We start from the raw sequence: 19,625 nt of genomic DNA, 5'->3' as shown, positions 1-19,625 counted from the left end.
AGGCTTAATGTTATCACAGAATCACAGAATCTCTTAAACACCTCCAGGGATGGTGACTCAACCACTTCCCTGGGCAGCCTATTCCAATGCCTAACAACCCTTTCAGTAAAGAAGTTCTTCCTAATATCCAACCTAAACCTCCCCTGGCACAACTTCAGCCCATTCCCCCTCGTCCTGTCACCAGGCACGTGGGAGAATAGACCACCCCCACCTCGCTACAGCCTCCTTTAAGGTACCTATAGAGAGCAATAAGGTCGCCCCTGAGCCTCCTCTTCTCCAGGCTGAACAACCCCAGCTCCCTCAGCTGCTCCTCGTAAGACTTGTTCTCCAGACCCCTCACCAGCCTCGTCACCCTTCTCTGGACTCGCTGGAGCACCTCCATGTCCTTCTTGTAGTGAGGGGCCCAAAACTGAACACAGTACTCGAGGTGCGGCCTCACCAGAGCCGAGTACAGGGGGACAATCACTTCCCTAGTCCTGCTGGCCACACTGCTTCTTATACAAGCCAGGATGCTGTTGGCCTTCTTGGCCACCTGAGCACACTGCTGGCTCATATTCAGCCGACTATCAACCAATACTCCCAGGTCCTTCTCTGCCAGCCAGCTTTCTAACCACTCATCTCCCAGCCTGTAGCGCTGCTTGGGGTTGTTACGCCCCAGGTGCAGGACCCGGCACTTGGCCTTGTTGAACTTCATACAGTTGACCTCAGCCCATCAGTCCAGCCTATCCAGATCCTCCTGCAGAGCCTTCCTACCCTTGAGCAGATCGACACACGCACCTAACTTGGTGTTGTCTGCAAACTTACTGAGGGTGCACTCAATCCCCTCATCCAGATCATCGATAAAGATATTGAAGAGGACTGGCCCCAGTACTGAGCCCTGGGGGATGCCACTAGTGACCGGCCTCCAACTGGATTTGACTCCATCCACCGCAACTCTTTGGGCCCAGCTATCCAGCCAGTTTTTAACCCAACGAAGCGTATGCCAGTCCAAGCCACGAGCAGCCAGTTTTTTGAGGAGAATGTTGTGGGAAACGGTGTCAAAAGCCTTACTGAAGTCAAGGTAGACCACATCCACAGCCTTTCCCTCATCCACTAAGCGTGTCACTTTGTCATAGAAGGAGATCAGGTTTGTCAGGTTTGTCAGGTTTGTTATAACTGTCAGTGTTTCTTAAAGAATCCCATAAGAGCAGGATCTAGCCCATAAGGAATGAAACTGAAGCAGTACACTTTCCATTGACTTTTAGTAATTTTTCAGTCAAGCACCTGTCAAATTATTTAAAAAAAAATAAAAACTCTAGCCTCTGGGCTGTGCCACATGTGCCTTTTTCATTCTCCTAAAGACAATGTTTTATTAAAATTACTTATCAGCTGGGGGGACACTGAGCAAACATTTTGAGAAGGCCACCCATAGACTATGAAATGTCACTCATCAAGGCAATTATTTGCTGCCCTCCTGTACATGCTGTTCTGACAGTTCATGCGGGTGCACCTCATGTGATTGTACTGTCTCCAATAATTAGTGAAAGTTGGGCAACAGAATCAACATATTATTTTTTCTCAAAGGGTTTGACTGAAAATAAGTGCAACCCATAAGACACTAGATTTGTCCTCAGCTAATGTTGTTTTTTAGAAACCAGCTCTGGTCCAACATTGTGCTGAAAGACCTGATCTTCTGTCAAGTTAAAGGAACTGGAGGAGAGGATCTGCATTAGATATTCCATGTTGGAGTGCAAATTTAGTGTTAGTCCTACAGATTCCCACTGAAAGTGCAAATTGTTTTTCCTCAAAGGCAAACAGAAATTCTTTGAAATCATGAGCAACATGAAGAGCTTGAAGTGCTCTCCCAAGTCTGCAGTGTGTGGTGAAAAAGGAGGAGGATGTGGGCAGAAAACAGGCATGTCTGAGGAGACAGGAGAACTACTGCAGTCCCCATCATGCTAATGGAGCACATAGCTACAGTACATATTCCTCTTTTAGACCATACTTTTGCCACAAGGCAGAAGTAACTTGACAGCTCTACAGTCTTGCTGTCATTAAGAAAGAATTAGGTTCTTCTGGCTTGCTACTTTGCTCGTCATTTTTGACATTGTGTAGCTCTGCGCTATGCAGGATCAAATCCTTTGACTAAAGTCAGGAAAGCACAGCAATATGTAGTTGCATATACTTACATATTTGAAATGCACAAAAATATCCAACTTGCACATGGAAAACTGCATCCAAGCTAAGTAAAAGGCAGATGCAAACTTTGGAATGACTCCAGTACTGAGGTACAGTGATATGTGTCCAGGAATGCTTGAGGTATCGGGATGACTTTGTCAATTACATTCACACATTTCATTACAAGTCCTGTAAATGTTCCTACTGCAAAATATGTGGCTTCTCAGTAGCTGAAGGGCAGTGCAGGGTAGGAAACAAAAGACAGGTGGATGTTTTTTTCTGAAGCTCTTGTTGTCGATCTATTCTCCTAGCGAAGTGCAACATTAAAAATGCAGTCTGAAAATCTTTGAAAACTGTATCGGAAGTTGATGCAGTTTTTGGAGGATAGCACAATGTAGAAACAGGAAAGGAGATTGATTTTATGTAAATTATTCAGAGACTGGCATTCATATGCATTATTTATCTATGTATGCTTAGTGCCCCATGAATATTAAATCTCATCATGTTATTTGACATATACAAACTATACTTTGTAACTTCATTTATACTCCATTGTTATGTCTTTTCCTTACATAAATTCAGTTGGCAAGAATTCATTTGATTTTGTTCTAACCAGATTGCAGTTCCTAGGTTTTTATCAAATTTAATCATGTTACACTGCTTATGTCCAGCTGCTCAGTTATTTCAGAGTTGCTTATCCCACTTACAACCAGCAGCCAACTGAAACTAGATTTAGGAATGATCCACTAGCAGTGCAATTTCTCAGAGGCCATCAGAAGGCTGTAAAGACTGTAAATACACACTTGTTTTCAGTCTCCCTGTGTTGGGTTTTACCCCTCTTTTGATGAAGGTTAAGACTGTATTCGTTGGTACATGCACTGGTGTTTTAATCAACGGCAAATTAAAATCATTCCTTATCCTGTTTTCAGCAATCACACCATCCTTGGTGTCGGGGCTAGTGCAAGCTCAGGGGACTGCTCAGTCCTAAGAAGGTGTAGAGGATGGATGATTTTGCTGGGTTCCTCTCACGGTTTTTGGCTGCTCCTTTGAATCTTTTTAAAGTTCCCTTGCAAAAACTCCTAGAAAAGTAAGGAAGCCAAAAGGGATACCTCCCCCTCCATGACTGCTGTGTACTGGCAGGGCTATGGAGAAAAGCTTCACCAAAAAATCTGTTTTACTAGTTTCATTCTGTTCCCTGCTCTAGACAGCTCTGCATTTCTCTGCTTACCCCCCATGTCACCTGTGGGAATGAATTGGGGAATGTATTTTTTTGTCTTTTTTTTTCCTGTGTGGTTTGTTATAGGGAAAAAAATAATAATCTGATCATGTAATTGAGGAAGATGACGAAGTCTATTTAATGTGGAAGAATTTCTGCCTGTATAAGGACTGAAGAACTCATCTTTAACATACTTGTGCTCCCAAAATCTCTCTTCCCTAATATGTTTATCATATAATTATGACTTCAAGTTCTCCTCCCTCAAATGAAGGCATATCAAAGTGCCATATATCATCTTAGAATAGACTTCTTCTATGCAGGGTGTCTAACCTTTGTTCTCCATGACAGCATTTTAAGATTTCCTCAGATAATAACTTTTTGAACTTCTTGTTCGTGTCACTGGATGCTGAAGCTTTCTCTTTTCAAGATCATCTTTTCTGCTTTGGAAAGTGTGCAATGCTTGCTTCAGAGCTAAATAATGAGAATGCGACCCTGATGCTACAAAAGCCAAATACAAACTTTCCACTGATTTCAAGAGCCAGAACTACCTTTATACTCTCTTCAGTGTTTCTGGATATTGATCATTTTTATGGCAGAAATATCAGAAACAAATACATCCACACTGGGAGTTCTTCTTATTCTTGATAACTCTTCTATAACTCGGAAGTGGTTTCAGCTTGGGGACACCAAAATGGATTTGTACAAAATCTGTTGAAACTTCTGAAAACATCAGTGTTAGTCTCTGTCACTGTGAAGCGCATGTAACACTCATTTAAATATTTTTGTTTTATCACATGCTGTGTGTGACACATTTGTCTTGCATTACAAATAAGAAATAGAGAACATACTTGTGTCCTAATTTTGCTACCAATCCTCTCTTTTTAATATATCTAAGCACAAAACTGATAATTATGATTAAAAAAAAAAAAAACAAGCCACTACTTTTCATAGCTTAGGGGCTTAAACTTTTATATTCTTCCTTTATTCTGAATGTATCCCTCAGGAAACAAGTCTCTGTAATAATCACCTTGCCTACACTTCTTCAGTCACACATTACATTCTCTCTCCCACTTTCTTTCAGGTTAGTATTAATGTTTGTCAGCAGCAGACTTTTTTTTTTTTTTTTCCCTGAGGCTCTGAGTCATTACAGTAACAGCTATGTTCTCAATAGAGAATTCAGGGTAGGAAAAAAAAAACAGCCCTCTTGCCTACATGTATCTGACTGTTCGAAAACCAGAAGGCTACTCACTTCTTTTAAATGCCAAGTGTTCAATTACTTTCCTCTTGAGGGATGGTTGGTTTTTTTTGGTTTGGTTCTCTTTTTTTTTTTTTTTAATTTGGGAAAAAGTCAAATGTGATGCAGTAGGTTACTTAAGCTCCTGATGAGGAATGCCAGCTTCAGAGTTTTCCAAAGCATGACGATTTTTCTCCAAATATTTTTCTGAGGTCGGTTGGATGGTTTTATAGTCTACCTCACAAAGAGTTCAATCTCAGTCTAGTCCTCTGGGGGTATCTGTGTATATTAAAAAACCATTGCATTGATTATGGGGACAAAGGGATCTGTGCTGATAAGAGGTCTGGCCAATAGCAGAGGTTTTGCAAGTTTGGCTTCAGGAGTTGGTAGAGCACAGGGAAGCTTTCAAATAGCTGGAAAGCAGTTTCTGGTTCTGGCTGCTGTTCCACTTCCCTGTCCTGCCCTGTGGGGTGTTCTGATGTTCTTGGAAACAAAGACAGAGAACACATTTCAATGCACCCTACATTATTTCAAATGTTCAGTGCCAAACTTTCAGAATGAGCTTCAAGGATATGTGAACCCTGATCTGGGGACTATATTCAACACAGAACAGATCTGTTTCACCTGAACATGTTTCTAGACATGTAGGCTTTTCAGCTCAACTGGAGGTAATGGATTTCCCTGTTTGAGGGACTGAGGGTCAAATGTGGGCCTATGCTACCATCCTAAAGGCTTTGTAACCAGGCAGGCAAGGATTTCCCTCATGGCAATGAATGCCACAGAAGCATACAAATGAAAGGCACTGTTATCTTTCTTGTTGCTAAGTATTACATAGTCAGAGAGAGCTCTTGGCAGCTGTCAGAACTACTGCACAATAATTTAAAGTGAGCTGTAAATCCCTGAAATGGATGAATGTATCAAGATGGTTGATTATGCAATGGTCAGTAGAGAGGTTGCTGGTAATTTCAACAACTGTGCATATCAGTCAAGTTGGAAGATGACAATGCAGATTGAAAGGGTGATGACAAAGAGGACCAGAAGAACACAGCAAAGGCTAATTGATAGGTATTATAAAACATTCTCCAGCATGCAAAGTTATATTGTTCTCAGCCTCCTTTGGACTAAGAGATTCAGTAGCTCTAAAAAAAAAAAAAAAAAAAAAAAAAAAGTATTGTTAGCAAGTAGCAGATATCCTTGCAGAACATGAAGGATAGTTTTCTTCTGTCTTCCATTCTCCATTGCCAGTCTTTCTTTTTTTTCTGGTTTTCTGCTGAAGAAAGTCAGTAGGGCTAAAGAGGCAACTAGTTTGGATCAGTCCCTGGTTCAAAAGATAATGGATCCAATAATTATCAGAGGACAGTTTGGAAGGACCTATTGTTCAGTAGTCATCAGGGCAAACATAAACTCTCTCAAATACAAGCAGTAAGGCACAAGCAGCCCTCCACAATGCATAGTGGAAGGCTTGAGTTGTTATTGCTGTTTGGTTTTGCTTTAATTTGAGTTTAGGAATGAAAATGCTTGTCACAACTCTGAAAACAGGAACACTTTGCATAAGCTAGATCCACCACTAAGGTAGCACTGTGAGATGCCTACTCAATCCAACCACATTTAGTAGGGTGCCAGTGTAGGCACAGCCATGCCTGATTCTATCTGAAGCCCATATAGCTCACCCATACCTTCAGTACTGTATGGATGCTTCGAAGAAGCATTTAAGAAACCTTAGAGTGGAAATCCCTGCAATGATCTGCTCAGAGTGAATCTTACTTTCTAACCTGTACCAAATAACCCATAGTCTGAGGGTTTATTTACCTTTTTGGGCTCCTTCTTAAAAGTCAAAAAATCCATGGTATATGATTTAAATAGCTGTCTGATGCTGAAACAAAAATCTGACCTTTCAGAACCTCCAGTTTTGAGCATCATTTAGGTTTGGTGGCAGTGCATTTTAGAGGCGTTTACAGCTGATCTCTTGAGCAGAATATCTGCAAACAAGGGAAGACTAAGTCTGATTGTTTCCTGACTCTTCTCTTGGACAGAACTTCTGCGACAAAAATTATCAAAGGATCACTTTTATCCCTGCCTTTGTCACTTTCTGATCAGGCTTTGGGGAACTATTCTAAGAACTGCTGGAAGAAGCAGGCTCCTAGCCCTCTCACGAGGGATGTCCTGTGCAACTTAATAGCATTGCGTTTGTCACCTCCTAGTGCTTGGCTTCATCTAGGTTCCAAACAATGTGCGACTCCAGAAACATTAATCTAGACGAACTGGAAGCCATCAAGAAATAACTGTGCTGTATTTCAGTTTATTAACTGTCCAAACCCACTTCAAAACTTGGAAAAGGTATATTATTATTAAAAAAGATCTTAGAATCATATTCTGCTTTCATGGTCTGTGAATGTGCATGTTTAAGCTATCATGGCATGACACTGTGCTATTTGATTTATGTTTTTACTGATGCTTTGACTGAGGAGTTTGTTGCAATGCACTGCTAAATGGAGGAAAAATCAGAAACTGCATCAGACAACCACTCTGTATTTCATTCTAGAAAATAGCTGGCAATTATAATTACTCACCATGTTTCTGGCTCAGAATAAAAGTGGCATTGCACAAAAACCACACTGAACATTCATCGTGATTAGAAAATGCTCCACACCTTGGAGTGCAGTGGAGACATAAGAATAATTTTAAATGCAAATTAAATTGTGGGGGTAGCAAAGAGAACAGATAAAAGACAGTAAAACAAAGCCTTTCACTTTCTTCAAATTAGCAGGCTAATGTAGTATAAAAAAAAAAGCAGTTCTACTCAGATCTGTGCTAAGAGCTTTCATTTCATGATAATATAAAACAGCAGATCCGTCACCTTTCTCTATTCAGTACTCTTGATTTTGAGGTTGAAGTGAAAATTAGAAGCTGTTCATTCCGTCTCACAGACTAGGTTGCATTTGCTTAGTCTTATTCCATAACAGTAGGATGGAAAGAGGTCAGTAACAGTGGTAAGTACTTATCTCCTGTATGTGCTTTTATTTATTTATTTTAAAAATCTTTCATAGTGCTTTTGCTTTCGATCAGTGTGTATTTCCTGCAAAAAGCTACATCGTGTATTTTGTATAAAGCTGTATGTTATGCAGGAACGCAATGATTCCTAGAGAATGCTTGTATCAGATGTTATAGCACCTTCAAGAATGAATGAATTACTTAAAGTAGGAATTCTGGAATAGGAGAGATTTCTGGATAATCTATTCTAATATTCTAATAATCTATTCTAATCTATAATTTCATAGCATCAGTGGAATGTTTTTGTATTGTTTTTTCTGTATGCCTTGTCCAACAAGCAGTACCAGATAAGAAATGAATATTTTCAAGGCAGTATTTGCATTATATTCATAGCAAAACATTTAACAGTCTCATTACCCTTGTGGTAAATGATGAAGAAAGTAGGTGTTTTGCTTACTAGAAGCAAATTATTAGACAAAACACAATGTTATGGCTAATCATTATGAAACACTTTAAACTATCTCAGAATACAAGCTGCAATGAGGAAGATCAGAGAGAAAAAACATTCTTAAGGAAACTTGATGCAGGTTTTTTTTTTTTTTCCTGAGGAAAGTTTTTATCAAATCAAAACCAGGGGCTTAATTTTTCAGTATGAAGGGTGAAGGGGAGTGGAGGAGATGATCATAGTGTCACCTCCTGTTGCTAAGTAACAGCATCTCCTGGCCATTTTCATCTGATAAAGGAAGTCCAGTTGACGTTATGCATTATTCATCAGAGTTCCAATCAAACAATCAAAATTGTTTGCTTACACTGGGGACATTTAGTAAGATCAAAGAAACCTTCCTTGAAACTACTGGAGCTTACACGACTGCCAGCCAGCTCTTGATATTTTGCAGTAAGTATCATTTCTGGTCTGGGAGTGCTACAGCCAAGTGAATTGCTGAGGAATTTTAAAAGTTTGCTCATTGGGGTAGGCTTCGGAATTTTAGAAAGGACTGCATGTTGATCGATGAAAACCAAATTAAAGAAAAAAGAAAAAGCTTTGGAACCTTGGTTTCCTGATTTTTGCCAGCATAATTAAAGGAACTGCTTGAAGCAAGGGTCTCGGTCTCCCTGCCCAAACCTTTCTGTTAGGTTTATACAGAAAAGACTAGAGGTATTTTTGTCTGTCTGTCTTAAAGTAAATGTTGTGCAGGGCTGTTTGTATGCTTATGATTATATGCTGTAACTAACTGAGGTGTGGAGGAGAGATCTGGGTTGTGACTTTTCTTCAGATCTTGGGTTTTTATGTGAGTTGGTGAGAAAAGACGAAAGTGCAGGAGATAGCAAGAACCCAACTGGAGAAAGGTCAGGTTGATGTGCATAATCCTGGGAACTCTGTCTGGCAGAGACACACTTGATTCAGTGTGCATCTTTGTCAAATGTAACCTAGGATTTAAACAGATCCAAGGCTCTGAAGAATGCCAAAAACACAAACCTTAACTAAGATAGGAGTATCCTACCATTTCTTAATGGTTGTTCTTATCACCTCTTTTAAACTGATGGTGGGATGTTCTGCTGCTACTTCTGGTCAGTAAGTAGGAAGGAGTAAGGAAAGGTTGATTTCTGCCTGTTTAGGCAGAATGAAATGTCCAACAAATTACAACCTTTTGTCTTCCTTCTTAGTGCTGTGTTTTGTTGTGAGCAGCACTAATGCTGTCTTTACTGTAGTCTATTACAATGGAGTCTGCTCGGAGGTCCTGGCATTGCTGCTGTCCATGGCACCCCCAAGCTCTTCTGCTCTCATTTTTAAGAGCAAATGTAACAGGCAGAGTAATCTAAGTATGTACTGTAAGAAATGGAGACTGTGGCAAGAATAAAGGTGATTGTTCTGGGAAGGTACCAGGAACCTTGCTAACACTGTAGCAGTACTTTTCTCTTACGTCTTTAGACAAAGATTTAAACCAAATATCCCAAAATAGAAAAGGATACTTGTGAAGTTCTATGAATAGTGATTTGAAAATGTTTTGACCCTAATATGCCAAACTACAACCTTTAATGACTGCCTACACTATTTTTTCCACAAAGAAACTCACCAGCTTTTCTGTCTGACATCTCTATTTTTTTCCCAGGAATCTGACTGATCATCCAGACCAGAGTATTGTGCACACAAATAAAGTTCCATCAAAATGGACTACTTTTTGGATGTCGAGTCTGCTCACAGACTGTTTTACAGTCAAGGAGCCCAAGGTAAGAAATTTTGGCACTGTCTCAGACTGACTATTTTAATGGTACAGCTAAGATATATAGGGTCAGTCAACGGCCAGCCCTTGTGACTGAGCTACTGAAATGTACACAGGCAATAGGGAAAGGCCTTCGGAATGCATGGGGTGTAAAAGGGATTACAAGAAGAGTAATGTTAAGGCTGATTTGCCCTTTCAGAGGATAAGGAAAAGCTATGTGAAAGATTCTGGGTGCATGGCAGGAGCAAAATGGAAAACCAAGGTCCAGACTCTGGGGTTGCAGAACCAGAGTGGACAAGTCAGAGGGAACAGCCAGCTGCATGCTGTGTCACCCTGTGGTGTCATTCCCCTCTCTCCTTGCTTCTTGGTGATGTCAGGATCACTCAGTACAGTCTGGTATTATTCTCTGCTGCAGAAATAAATTATTTAGGAAAGATCTGAGATGTTTTAATGTGCTGCACGGAAGCAGCATGCTCTCAGTGGTCTGCATCCTTCCCCATGAAATGCTGGTCCCCCACTGAATAGAAACAGTGCAAGAGAGCGAAGGAGTAATCAAACTTCTTTGCTTTAAGGTAGCTGAGAATTCTTCACAACATAGGTGATATTTTTGGTAAAGTCAGTTCACATTTTTCTCACTAGTTCTATTTTTGGATAAAACAGTTTCAAAGAGGAGGGTTTTTTATTCCTTAAACTTTAAGCATCATACTAAACTGAATAAAAATGGAAGGACCAAGCAGCTCTATCAACCTTTTACTTTTTACATACTGCCTGCATACTATTCTCTGAAAACACAGTCCAGGTTTTTTCCACTGTTAATTTCCTCAATTGCTAATCCCATTCAAAGACAAGCCACCAGAATTTGGTCTTCCCTCTGTAGGTCATCCTCCCAGAGCAAGACCTAATCTACATGGGGAATACTACCATCCCAGGAGATGTAGGGGTCAGTGCCACTTGACCTTTGGCTCAACTGAGGTGCTTCTACATTGCCCAGCTGCTGCCCCAGCTATTGTCGTACATTTTCATCTGTATATTTCAAAGAAAACTGTTTGCAAAAAAACCCAAAAAAAACTATTGTCAAAACACAGTCCTCTGCCCCTCTGCATTGAACAACAACAGAGGCAAATGCTAAGCACCTCAAAGTCAGGTTAAAATTGGCTGAGAGCAATGACTGATTTTGTTTGCTTTTTTTCAATCTCTAAAATGCGGTGGATGCCTGAGCATTGATATAAAAGTGATATTAAAATAGGTTCTTTGATATCCCTATGGGAACAGCGCCTTTTCTATTCCATAGATACAAAATTTCAGAAATGTACAAGTTACTGCTACGTAATGTACAACTTACAAGCTGTATCAGTTTATCAACAGCATCCTTCCTAAGCATGGAATAGTACAGAGGACTATGAAAGAAATATGTATTTGTGTAGTGAAAGACAATTACAGTAACATGCACAAGGTGGCTAATACATGAGATAATGGCATGATTTCTCCAAATGTGGGCAAAAAGAACATCTCTTTTTCCTTATCCGCCTTCTGAAAAACAGTTAAACTGCATTAGCTTAAAATTTCTGAGACAAACAAAAATACAATCAAACCCATACTGAATGTGAGGCACCCATCTAACATAAATAGCTTAGCTCAAGTAGCTACTTTGGAACTGAAAAAAAAAAAAAAAGTGTGCAAGAAAGCACTGCCACCAGATCTACCTAATGGGATCACAATTAACTATTTGATGATAATAAAATAACATGATGTTATTAATAAATCACACTATCACAGAGCTTGTGTTTATGCATTAAAACTGTATTATACCAGAATCGAGTGAAAGAAGACTATGGTATTTTGCCATTTAATTAAAAAATACATCAAAATGCATTACATGTATTATTACTTTAGTTATTATTACAGTTACTGCATTACAATTTTCTCTATTCACAGGCTGTAGAATAGGGGTTTATGACCCACTTAGAGATTGGAATATTTCTGCCTTTTAATCCTTTAATCCTCCAGATCAAGAACAAAAACTCCTTTCCAATGTTTTCACATTAATGACATGACAATGTTACAAACAGCAGCTGGAAAGAACTCATTCTCAACTGTACCCATTCCTTGTGGGTGGAGGAGAAGGGAAGGAGCAGGACTGCAAGATGTTTGGAAGGAACTCAAATAGCTATGATGGCTTTGCTAGCAAAGGATATCAAATCCCAGATGACCTCAGGTCCTCTGTAGTTGCATGCAGGATACCCTGACCTCAGCACAGGGACTGAAACAAGGTCTTGGCACCCAGCAGCTAGCTGGTACTCTATCCCATACTGCCTGCACTAATGCCCACATCTTGTTCCTACCCCTGCAGAAAGCTGCAGAGCTGCCCTTGCTGCTGTAGGGTAGGAGAGAGGTGCTACCTTATCAGCTGCCTTCTTTCCCATGCTCTCCTTCTGCAGCAGCAGCTTTCACCTCACTCCTGTGGGCTTAACTCAGAACAGAGGATATTTGGCCGTTCAGTGCTGCATGTGCTGTTCAAACAGCTGCTCCCCGTTTCCTCCAAGGAAAGTGAAGCAGGAGGGATGGAAAGTCCAAAAGCTGTATCTGGCAGCAAAGATTATCTAGATTTAGAAAACTTAGTGAATGAAGCCAGCTGGCTGTAGTCTTCAGATACCAGCCAGAAATATCTTAAGCCCTATCCTGACTGTCTCTTCTGTGGCCGTATGTTGGGATCTAGGAGATGGGGGTGTCCTTGCCAACTGCGTAATGCCTGGTGACGCATCTGCAAGTCAGAAGCAGGAAAGGGACTGTGTCCCTAGATCCAGCCCCTTGCCCTAGGAAAGTCCAAATCTGAAATGTAAATATGGACCTGGATTTACATTTTTGAAAAAGTCTTCTGCCTTTGAAGTGTGGGGAATTAAAATACTAGTTGCTCCTGAATGTCAGTGTATTCTAAATACAAATCTACCGTGGCTTGCAGACATAAGGCCTGAAAGCATACAATGGGGCCTGGAGTAGGATGCAGCTCACTCTTAGGTGTCCTCAGTGAAGATGTTTCCATCCAAGACATCTGACTAGCTGAATAACATGTATCAGTGGAGAGTCTCAGTCATTTTGAGAGCAGAGTTCACCTAATCATAGAAATCTTCCTTGGGATAATATAAATCATGTCTTACTCTCTACACAAATTAAAAAAGCCTAGGGAGTGAACTCAGATGGAAGACGGCTGTGCTAATGGCATTTGTTTGCATAGAGGGAATCCCATGTTGACAAGTAAGAAGGCACCTAACTCAGGAAATGGAGTAACTTCATAAAACAGGTCAGGCTGTAATCAAAAGCTGTAAATTTGCAGACCGTAACAGTGGTAGCCTCATTTGGAGAGACAGCTGGTTTGAAGTTCAACTTTAAGGAACTCCTGCTTTGGGGCTTGCAAAGGAACCCGTCATATTTGTCAGAGCTGAGCAAGCTGGCGTTGAGGAGCAGCATTAGCAGGCCGCTCCGCAAGGGAAAGCGAGCCAAGAGGCAGCAAGACAGGAGGAGGCATGGTCTCTCCTATGAGAGGTAAAGCACTGAAGCACACAAGCAGAGATGGTCACCCAGGTTCAGCCAAGAGTCCAGATCACCAGACAGGTCCATGGCAATGAGGCAAGCAGAAGGCCAAGCAGGACATCAAGTCAGCAGCCAGGATACGGATCAGTGAGGAACGTAGCCAGCCACGGGCTCAGGAAGCAGGCAAAGGGTAAATGCAGCTCCCAAAGGGAGAAAGCAGTACGTGAGGCTTTTTGGCTTTTTCTTCTACAGCTCCAAGGCTGGTCGGAGTGTCTCAAACTGCTCTCTCCAACAGCTGTGTTGTATCAGAGAGCTGGCCTTGAGCACAGAAAATGAAACAACGTACAGGGACGGCACGTACTGCCCTGGCTGCTGGTTCCTATTGGCTCACACCTAGGCTTGTTCAGGATCAAGGAACAAGGAACCTCTCTCTGCCATTATACAAAAGGGGATAAAGTATCTTAAGTGAATTCTAAGAGAGAAGAATGACTTCTGTTTGGTGCGTCATAAATGAAGGCTTCAGGTACCCTCAAAAAAGGAGAGATACCTATTGCGGACTTTACATAACACTTTTCTGCGGCCTTGAGTTTGATGGAAGGGGTCACAGGGCTCACCCCCTCTAACAGCCACAAATCAGAACCCGACTGGATGGGCTGTACATCATGGTCAGGATGCTGTTCTGGGCTGTGCAAGTCCATCCCTGCTCTACAGTCTAGCTTTGATCCTGATGGGAACCCAGGTTCCCCTCTGCTCTCAGGTGACTTTTGACTTGAGCATAAAATCTTTTCTAATTTCCTCAAGACCCATATCCACTTTTCCAGTCTCATCTCCTTTTGCACCAGCAGGGGGCATGAAGCTTAAAATTAACTGCATTAATTGAGATATTCCAAGATGTTCCTACATACGTTAAAGTTGTTTGCCAGTCCATTTGGCAAGATACACTGTGAATATTTAAATAACTGAACAAAACTCTGTTGAAGGCTTATCTTAAACTATCTTTGTACCTATAAGTAATTCAAAGATCCACTTGCATGAGATATGCTCTTACTGGTTGCAACATTCCTGCAATCTATTTGATGAATGTAAGGAGTGATTAAAAGAATGCAAAGTAGAAAAAAATACGGAAATAAGCAAGAACATAGTACACAAGGCAAATGGATAATGCATGCACAGAATTGTATAGACACATACGGAAATATTGCTCAAGAGATTTCAGGAAATCCTGCTCTATCAGTTTTCCAGGTTTAATAAAATACTCCCAGTTACAGATTTAACTCCACATTCCCCTCTCCCACTCTGTTGCCACAATTTATTTATTTCACTGTGCTTCACTTTTGCTCATTTAATTCAGGCAGTGCTGACTCATTCTAGATGTTTGACTTTAATCATTGCTGACTACCCAGTGCTACTTCCCTTCTGCTTTTGCATACTAAATTATGTCCATTATTTCACAAAAGTATTGCTGCAGTATTCCCAAATCCTAGTCCAGAATGATTCCACTGTAGATGTTCCTTGTGTAAAGTAATATTTGGATACTCCACCCACTCAAATTTTACAAATAATTCATCCCATAGATTAACATCTCTTCAGAATTATGTTATTTTGCGTGTCTTATTCATGTGATGTTATTAGTTCTTAGACTAATAACATTAAAAATAGCAAATTAATAACAGCAAATGAGCTGTTGTAATCAATTTCTCTCCCTTTAAATCCAAGTAATTGATCAACATCAACCCTGCCCTTATCCTTTTTAAATATTTTCCCCCCTTTGCACATCTTCTGTCATTATTTAGAATTTATGAACAGGCAACGGAGTGCCACGATAAGAGTCTCTGGCTTGCAGAGTCAGGTAGACTAGCTTCAGCGATTGTATAAAAATACCTCATGATGAGTTGCAGCAACTGTGCTTCAGCTACTTCTTGGTCATTTATTTCAATATCCAGTCAGCCAAATTAAAATCGGAATAAATTAGAATCTTCTAATTCTAAGTGGCATATCTAAATAAAACTAGTATTTTTGCGATCCTATTCTTTATACCCCTAAACACAGAAACTGTGGAAATCCTATACGTGGCTTGCACTTGAAAAAAAATATTCTGAACACTAAGTTTAATTTTTTCAACTAAACTAAAAAATAATTTCAAATAGCAAAACCCCTACTTGTCCCTATTTCATAATCACCTAGCTGCTTGCTTGCCCTTTCCTTTCTCTCTCTTTTTCTTTCCTTTCTTTCCTTCTTTCTTTTAATATACATACATATATTCTGTTTTCTTTAGCCTATGCCTTTGGATTCAAAGAAGGAACAAGCACATTTCCTCTGAAATGTACAACAAATGCTAAATAGGCATATTGTGCATAAACTTACCAAATATCAAAAACCAGCATAACAAGCATGTGCATCAAAGTGGATGTCTTTTTGCCCTATGTTCTATTGCTTGCAACCACGTGTCTGAGTACTTTCTTTCAGATTACTGGTTTCCATCAAACTGGTGTCAAAGATCTCAACAGCTTCCCTTTAGAGAGAGACAACAATCCATATGCATGTACTTCTCTGTTTATCCAGGAGACAAAAGCCTATAAATCATTCGTCATAAATACCAAATTATGTCCTCGCCAGTGCTTGCACACGTTCCACTGTTTCCCTCTCCTGCCAGTCAAACCCTATTTCACATCTCTAATCCTTCAAATGTTGTTCTTTATCACTTAAATTTAAAACAAGACAAAAGTGAAGTGGCATTAAATCAGCCCACAAGGTTTTCTTTTTCTGGTAAGCATCCATTTGGACCCACTGTCTGATTGTCTTTAACAAATATTCACAAACTAACAATATTTTAGCACAGTCATGTTCTAGATGCATCAAAACCTACAGGAACCAACACTTTTAAAGGTCATATGTAGCCAAAACCACATTTCTGCGTGCATTATCTACATGTGATGTTATAGTGAGCCCTTTCCACTGAAGCATGAAGGAGGAAAACTGAAAGAGCAGAGGATGCCAGCAGAATGCAGTAAATCAAATAAGACGCTCATACCCTTCTCTAATAAAAATAAGTAGCAAGAAAAAATCCTACTCAGTCAGCAACAGCAGCACTGCAATTAAAATGATTTCAAAGGTATTCTACCAACTTGTTTAAAATTTGCTCTGAGAAATGAGTTTTTGCTCTTTAAGATTTCCGTTGTGAAGCCAATATTCTTTTACAGCTATTTGTGTGCTATCTGAAGTTACTTGTGATTATACACAACAGAAAGACAGCCTTTCCAACACATCTAGGTCTAGGCATCTCCAGCAGAAACATTTTAGCGTTTTGCTTGTAGTAAGATTAAAAACATCAGGTCTCAAGAGGTGGTGGTTTTTTGTTTGTTTGTTTGTTTGTTTTGCCATTCAGAGGTAAGAAACTGTTATGTAAACTAGAGTTTCTAGATGAAGAAATTATTAAGCCCAAAATGACTAGGGTACTTGTATTACCAATAAGATGTTTTAAAAACATTTCAATAAAAGTTGATTGATAAAAGTGGACAAGAAAATCTAGATTAATATTTCATATTTTCTTTAAATAATTTTAAGAGGATGACTTTCCACCTCAGAAAGTTTTCTGATTAAAAATGTCCAAATTTTTTCTAAAAACATTAGTCTTAAAAAAAAAAAAAAAACTTTTCAAAACATAAAGCTAGTTCTTGGCAATCAAAATTAGTACTAATATTGGTATTAAAATATGTGAAAAAGTATTTTAATGGAAAAAAATGGAAACTACCAATAATTCTTTGCAAACTGTCCCCCATGTTTTCGGTAATTTCAAACAGTATTCAGAAATTGGACCACCTTCAGATGTAACTAAACATATTGAAATTACATGTTTAAAAGGTCTCTAAACACACACTTATAATCCTTCATGTATTTTCCATTCCCCTCTCCCAAATTCATACTTGTGTCATACTTCACTAACATACAGTGTTTTGAGACAACAAATATGATATTATATATAATCAATTGTAATGTCATTACATACATTACAGCATTTCTATTTTTTAATTTCTTTTTCCTCCATTAGCTACCTTTTTTTCTCTTTCTAACAAATACCAAACGATGTTGGCAAAACATGCTGATTGTAGCATAACCCTATCACATCAGGAACAATGCAAATGGAACAAAACAATTTAACCAAAATGACTAAGTTGTGTTCTGTGCAATGCTAGAATGGCTGTTTGAAATGAGTTTTCAGACACTGCTTTCAAATTCATTTGCAGCATAAGAGGGCCCCTTAGTATGTATCGTAATGTCGTTCCTGTACTCCAGCACCTTCAAGGGGATATTTCCTAGTTTTTCTGAAAAGCCATCTCCTAAAAATGTGTAGCAGACACTGAGCTCATTTGTGGAGAGTACCTCAAGCTAGAAACACTGGTTGGTTGTCAGTGATGGACACAGGGTCATATGGACACAGGGTCATAAGGAAAAGTGTGTACAGGTATATTCATGCCATTCATGTATATTCAGTGTCACCATATGGGTATTTGAATGTGATGAATTATACCTTCCTGTTCCACAGCTGTGAAATAATTGATCTTAGTTTTTTATTGCCAAAAAAACACCAACACATATTAGCTCCCTCTGAAAATTTTCCAATGTGTATTTAAAATTTCCAGCCATTCTTGAAAGCAGTTGATAATATACATAAAGGGGAGATAATCATGGTTGTCAAATTAATATGTAAATAATACTCCAGGAAATATTTTCCAACAACCACCTACCTCTAGTCAAAATGTATACAGGCCAGATCCCAATGTTTTGACCCAAAAGTTAAAAAATTATTTATAAATGACTACAGAAAAGCTCACTCATCTTATGTGTACAATAAATGTGTATGTAATGTGGTGTTTGCAATTTTTTTCTTTTTTTTTTTTTTTTTTCTGAATAGTCTCCTGTGCTGTGATCTAGCCACCCCTGAAGTGCATGGGTGGCCTTTCACTGACTTTAACTACAGCTAGATCATACCAGTTTTAAAGGACAAATCTTTTACATGGTTCTTTTATGAGATGCTTTTTGCAACGTTGACTTCATATACAGAAAAATCTTCCTTTGGTATACATTTGATGAAGCAGTACACAAAATTCTCTCTGGCAGAAATTTTCCATTCTCTTTCATCTTCATTATTGTACGTCCCTGCTACAATGGAGTAATAGTTTACAGTCTAACAGCAGTGTTTACTTTAGCTTAATCTAAATAGCTGACCTCATTAAATTAATTTCAACTCTTGCCCTATGCTTTTACTTCAAATTCAGATGCTGTGTTAGGAGAGAGCAAAAACTTGAAAGAAATCTATTTAAAACCACAAAACAAATAAGTTAGACAAGAAATAACTGCTACCCCCAGCAGCGCAGATTTTCTTGTTTGGTAAACTATGTAACTCTGCAAATTGAAAAATACAGTGTGACAGCTTTTGTTAAATCATATTAATTATATGCTATCTTATCTAACACCTAACTCAGGGTTTAGGCATCTGAAGGCTTCTGATTGACAGATATTATTTGGAACTCTCAAAAACTTTTTAAAGCAAGAATTGCAGTTACAACGCTGCAAAATTTTCTCTTAGTCACCATCAGTCGTGCTCTCCATTCCCAGCAGGAAAATAGAGTTCATTATTAGCTATTTGAAGTGTGGTGGCTTACAAAAGCCCTGAGATAAGGACTTGTGCCAGCTGATGCCCAAACAGTGAGAAATATCCAGGGTTTAGACTCTTCTTAGGGTTGAACACAAAGGCATGCCAGGTCTGATTTTTGGGCACATATGTGTGTGCGTGTGGCAGACCAGAACTGAAAACAACTCTCTGAAAGTCCATGTCATAATAAAAGGATAGCATGTGAGGGTTGGAAATTCTCAAGCCCTAGATTTTTCTGCACCTTCTTATCTAAGGAAGTATAGGCTCTTACAGAGCCTCACAGTAATGTTAATAGACCCACATCAAGGGTAAGGATGGGCTTTCAGCAGAAATTCTCTTTCCAACTCTGTATGGGGTAGAGGGGAGAGCAACATACTGGCAGGGTACTTGTGCATGGTACTCAAGCTTTCGGTGATCAGCCAGATCCCGTCCAGCATTTGTGATAACCTTTTTCTAGTCAGAAAGAGAGTTGAGGTGGATATATTTATAGAGGCTTTTCTGTTTGTGATTTCTAATTTATAGACTCAGTTTCCAAAGCAATCAACAGACACTCATAATTACATTTCACATAAAAAACACCTACATTGAAGGGACTTTATCGAGGCTGTAAGGTCAAGTGCTGAA

The 19,625-nt window shown here is 39.4% G+C and overlaps 1 protein-coding gene across 6 annotated transcripts in view; it reads left to right on the top strand.

The window, feature by feature from the left end:
- The window catches only part of PHACTR1 (phosphatase and actin regulator 1), a 350,894-nt gene that overhangs the window by 23,674 nt on the left and 307,595 nt on the right, over positions 1 to 19,625 (top strand). Inside the window, exons 1-2 of one of the 6 annotated variants that reach the window (XM_080577949.1) lie at positions 7,295 to 7,597; positions 9,710 to 9,827. In XM_080577949.1, the coding sequence (XP_080434075.1) occupies positions 9,767 to 9,827 (61 nt within the window). In that variant the 5' untranslated portion in view covers positions 7,295 to 7,597; positions 9,710 to 9,766. Of the gene's footprint in view, positions 1 to 7,294; positions 7,598 to 8,137; positions 8,494 to 9,709; positions 9,828 to 19,625 lie in introns of those variants that run through there. The other 5 variants (XM_080577959.1, XM_080577950.1, XM_080577964.1 and 2 more) reach the window with 5 other exon arrangements.

This window comes from Anser brachyrhynchus (assembly GCF_964034855.1).
Source record: "Anser brachyrhynchus genome assembly, chromosome: 2".
In the NCBI taxonomy this organism is placed as follows: Eukaryota; Metazoa; Chordata; class Aves; order Anseriformes; family Anatidae; genus Anser; species Anser brachyrhynchus.
The sequence above is the reverse complement of the archived record's forward strand: the minus strand, read 5'-3'. Positions and strand labels throughout refer to the sequence as shown.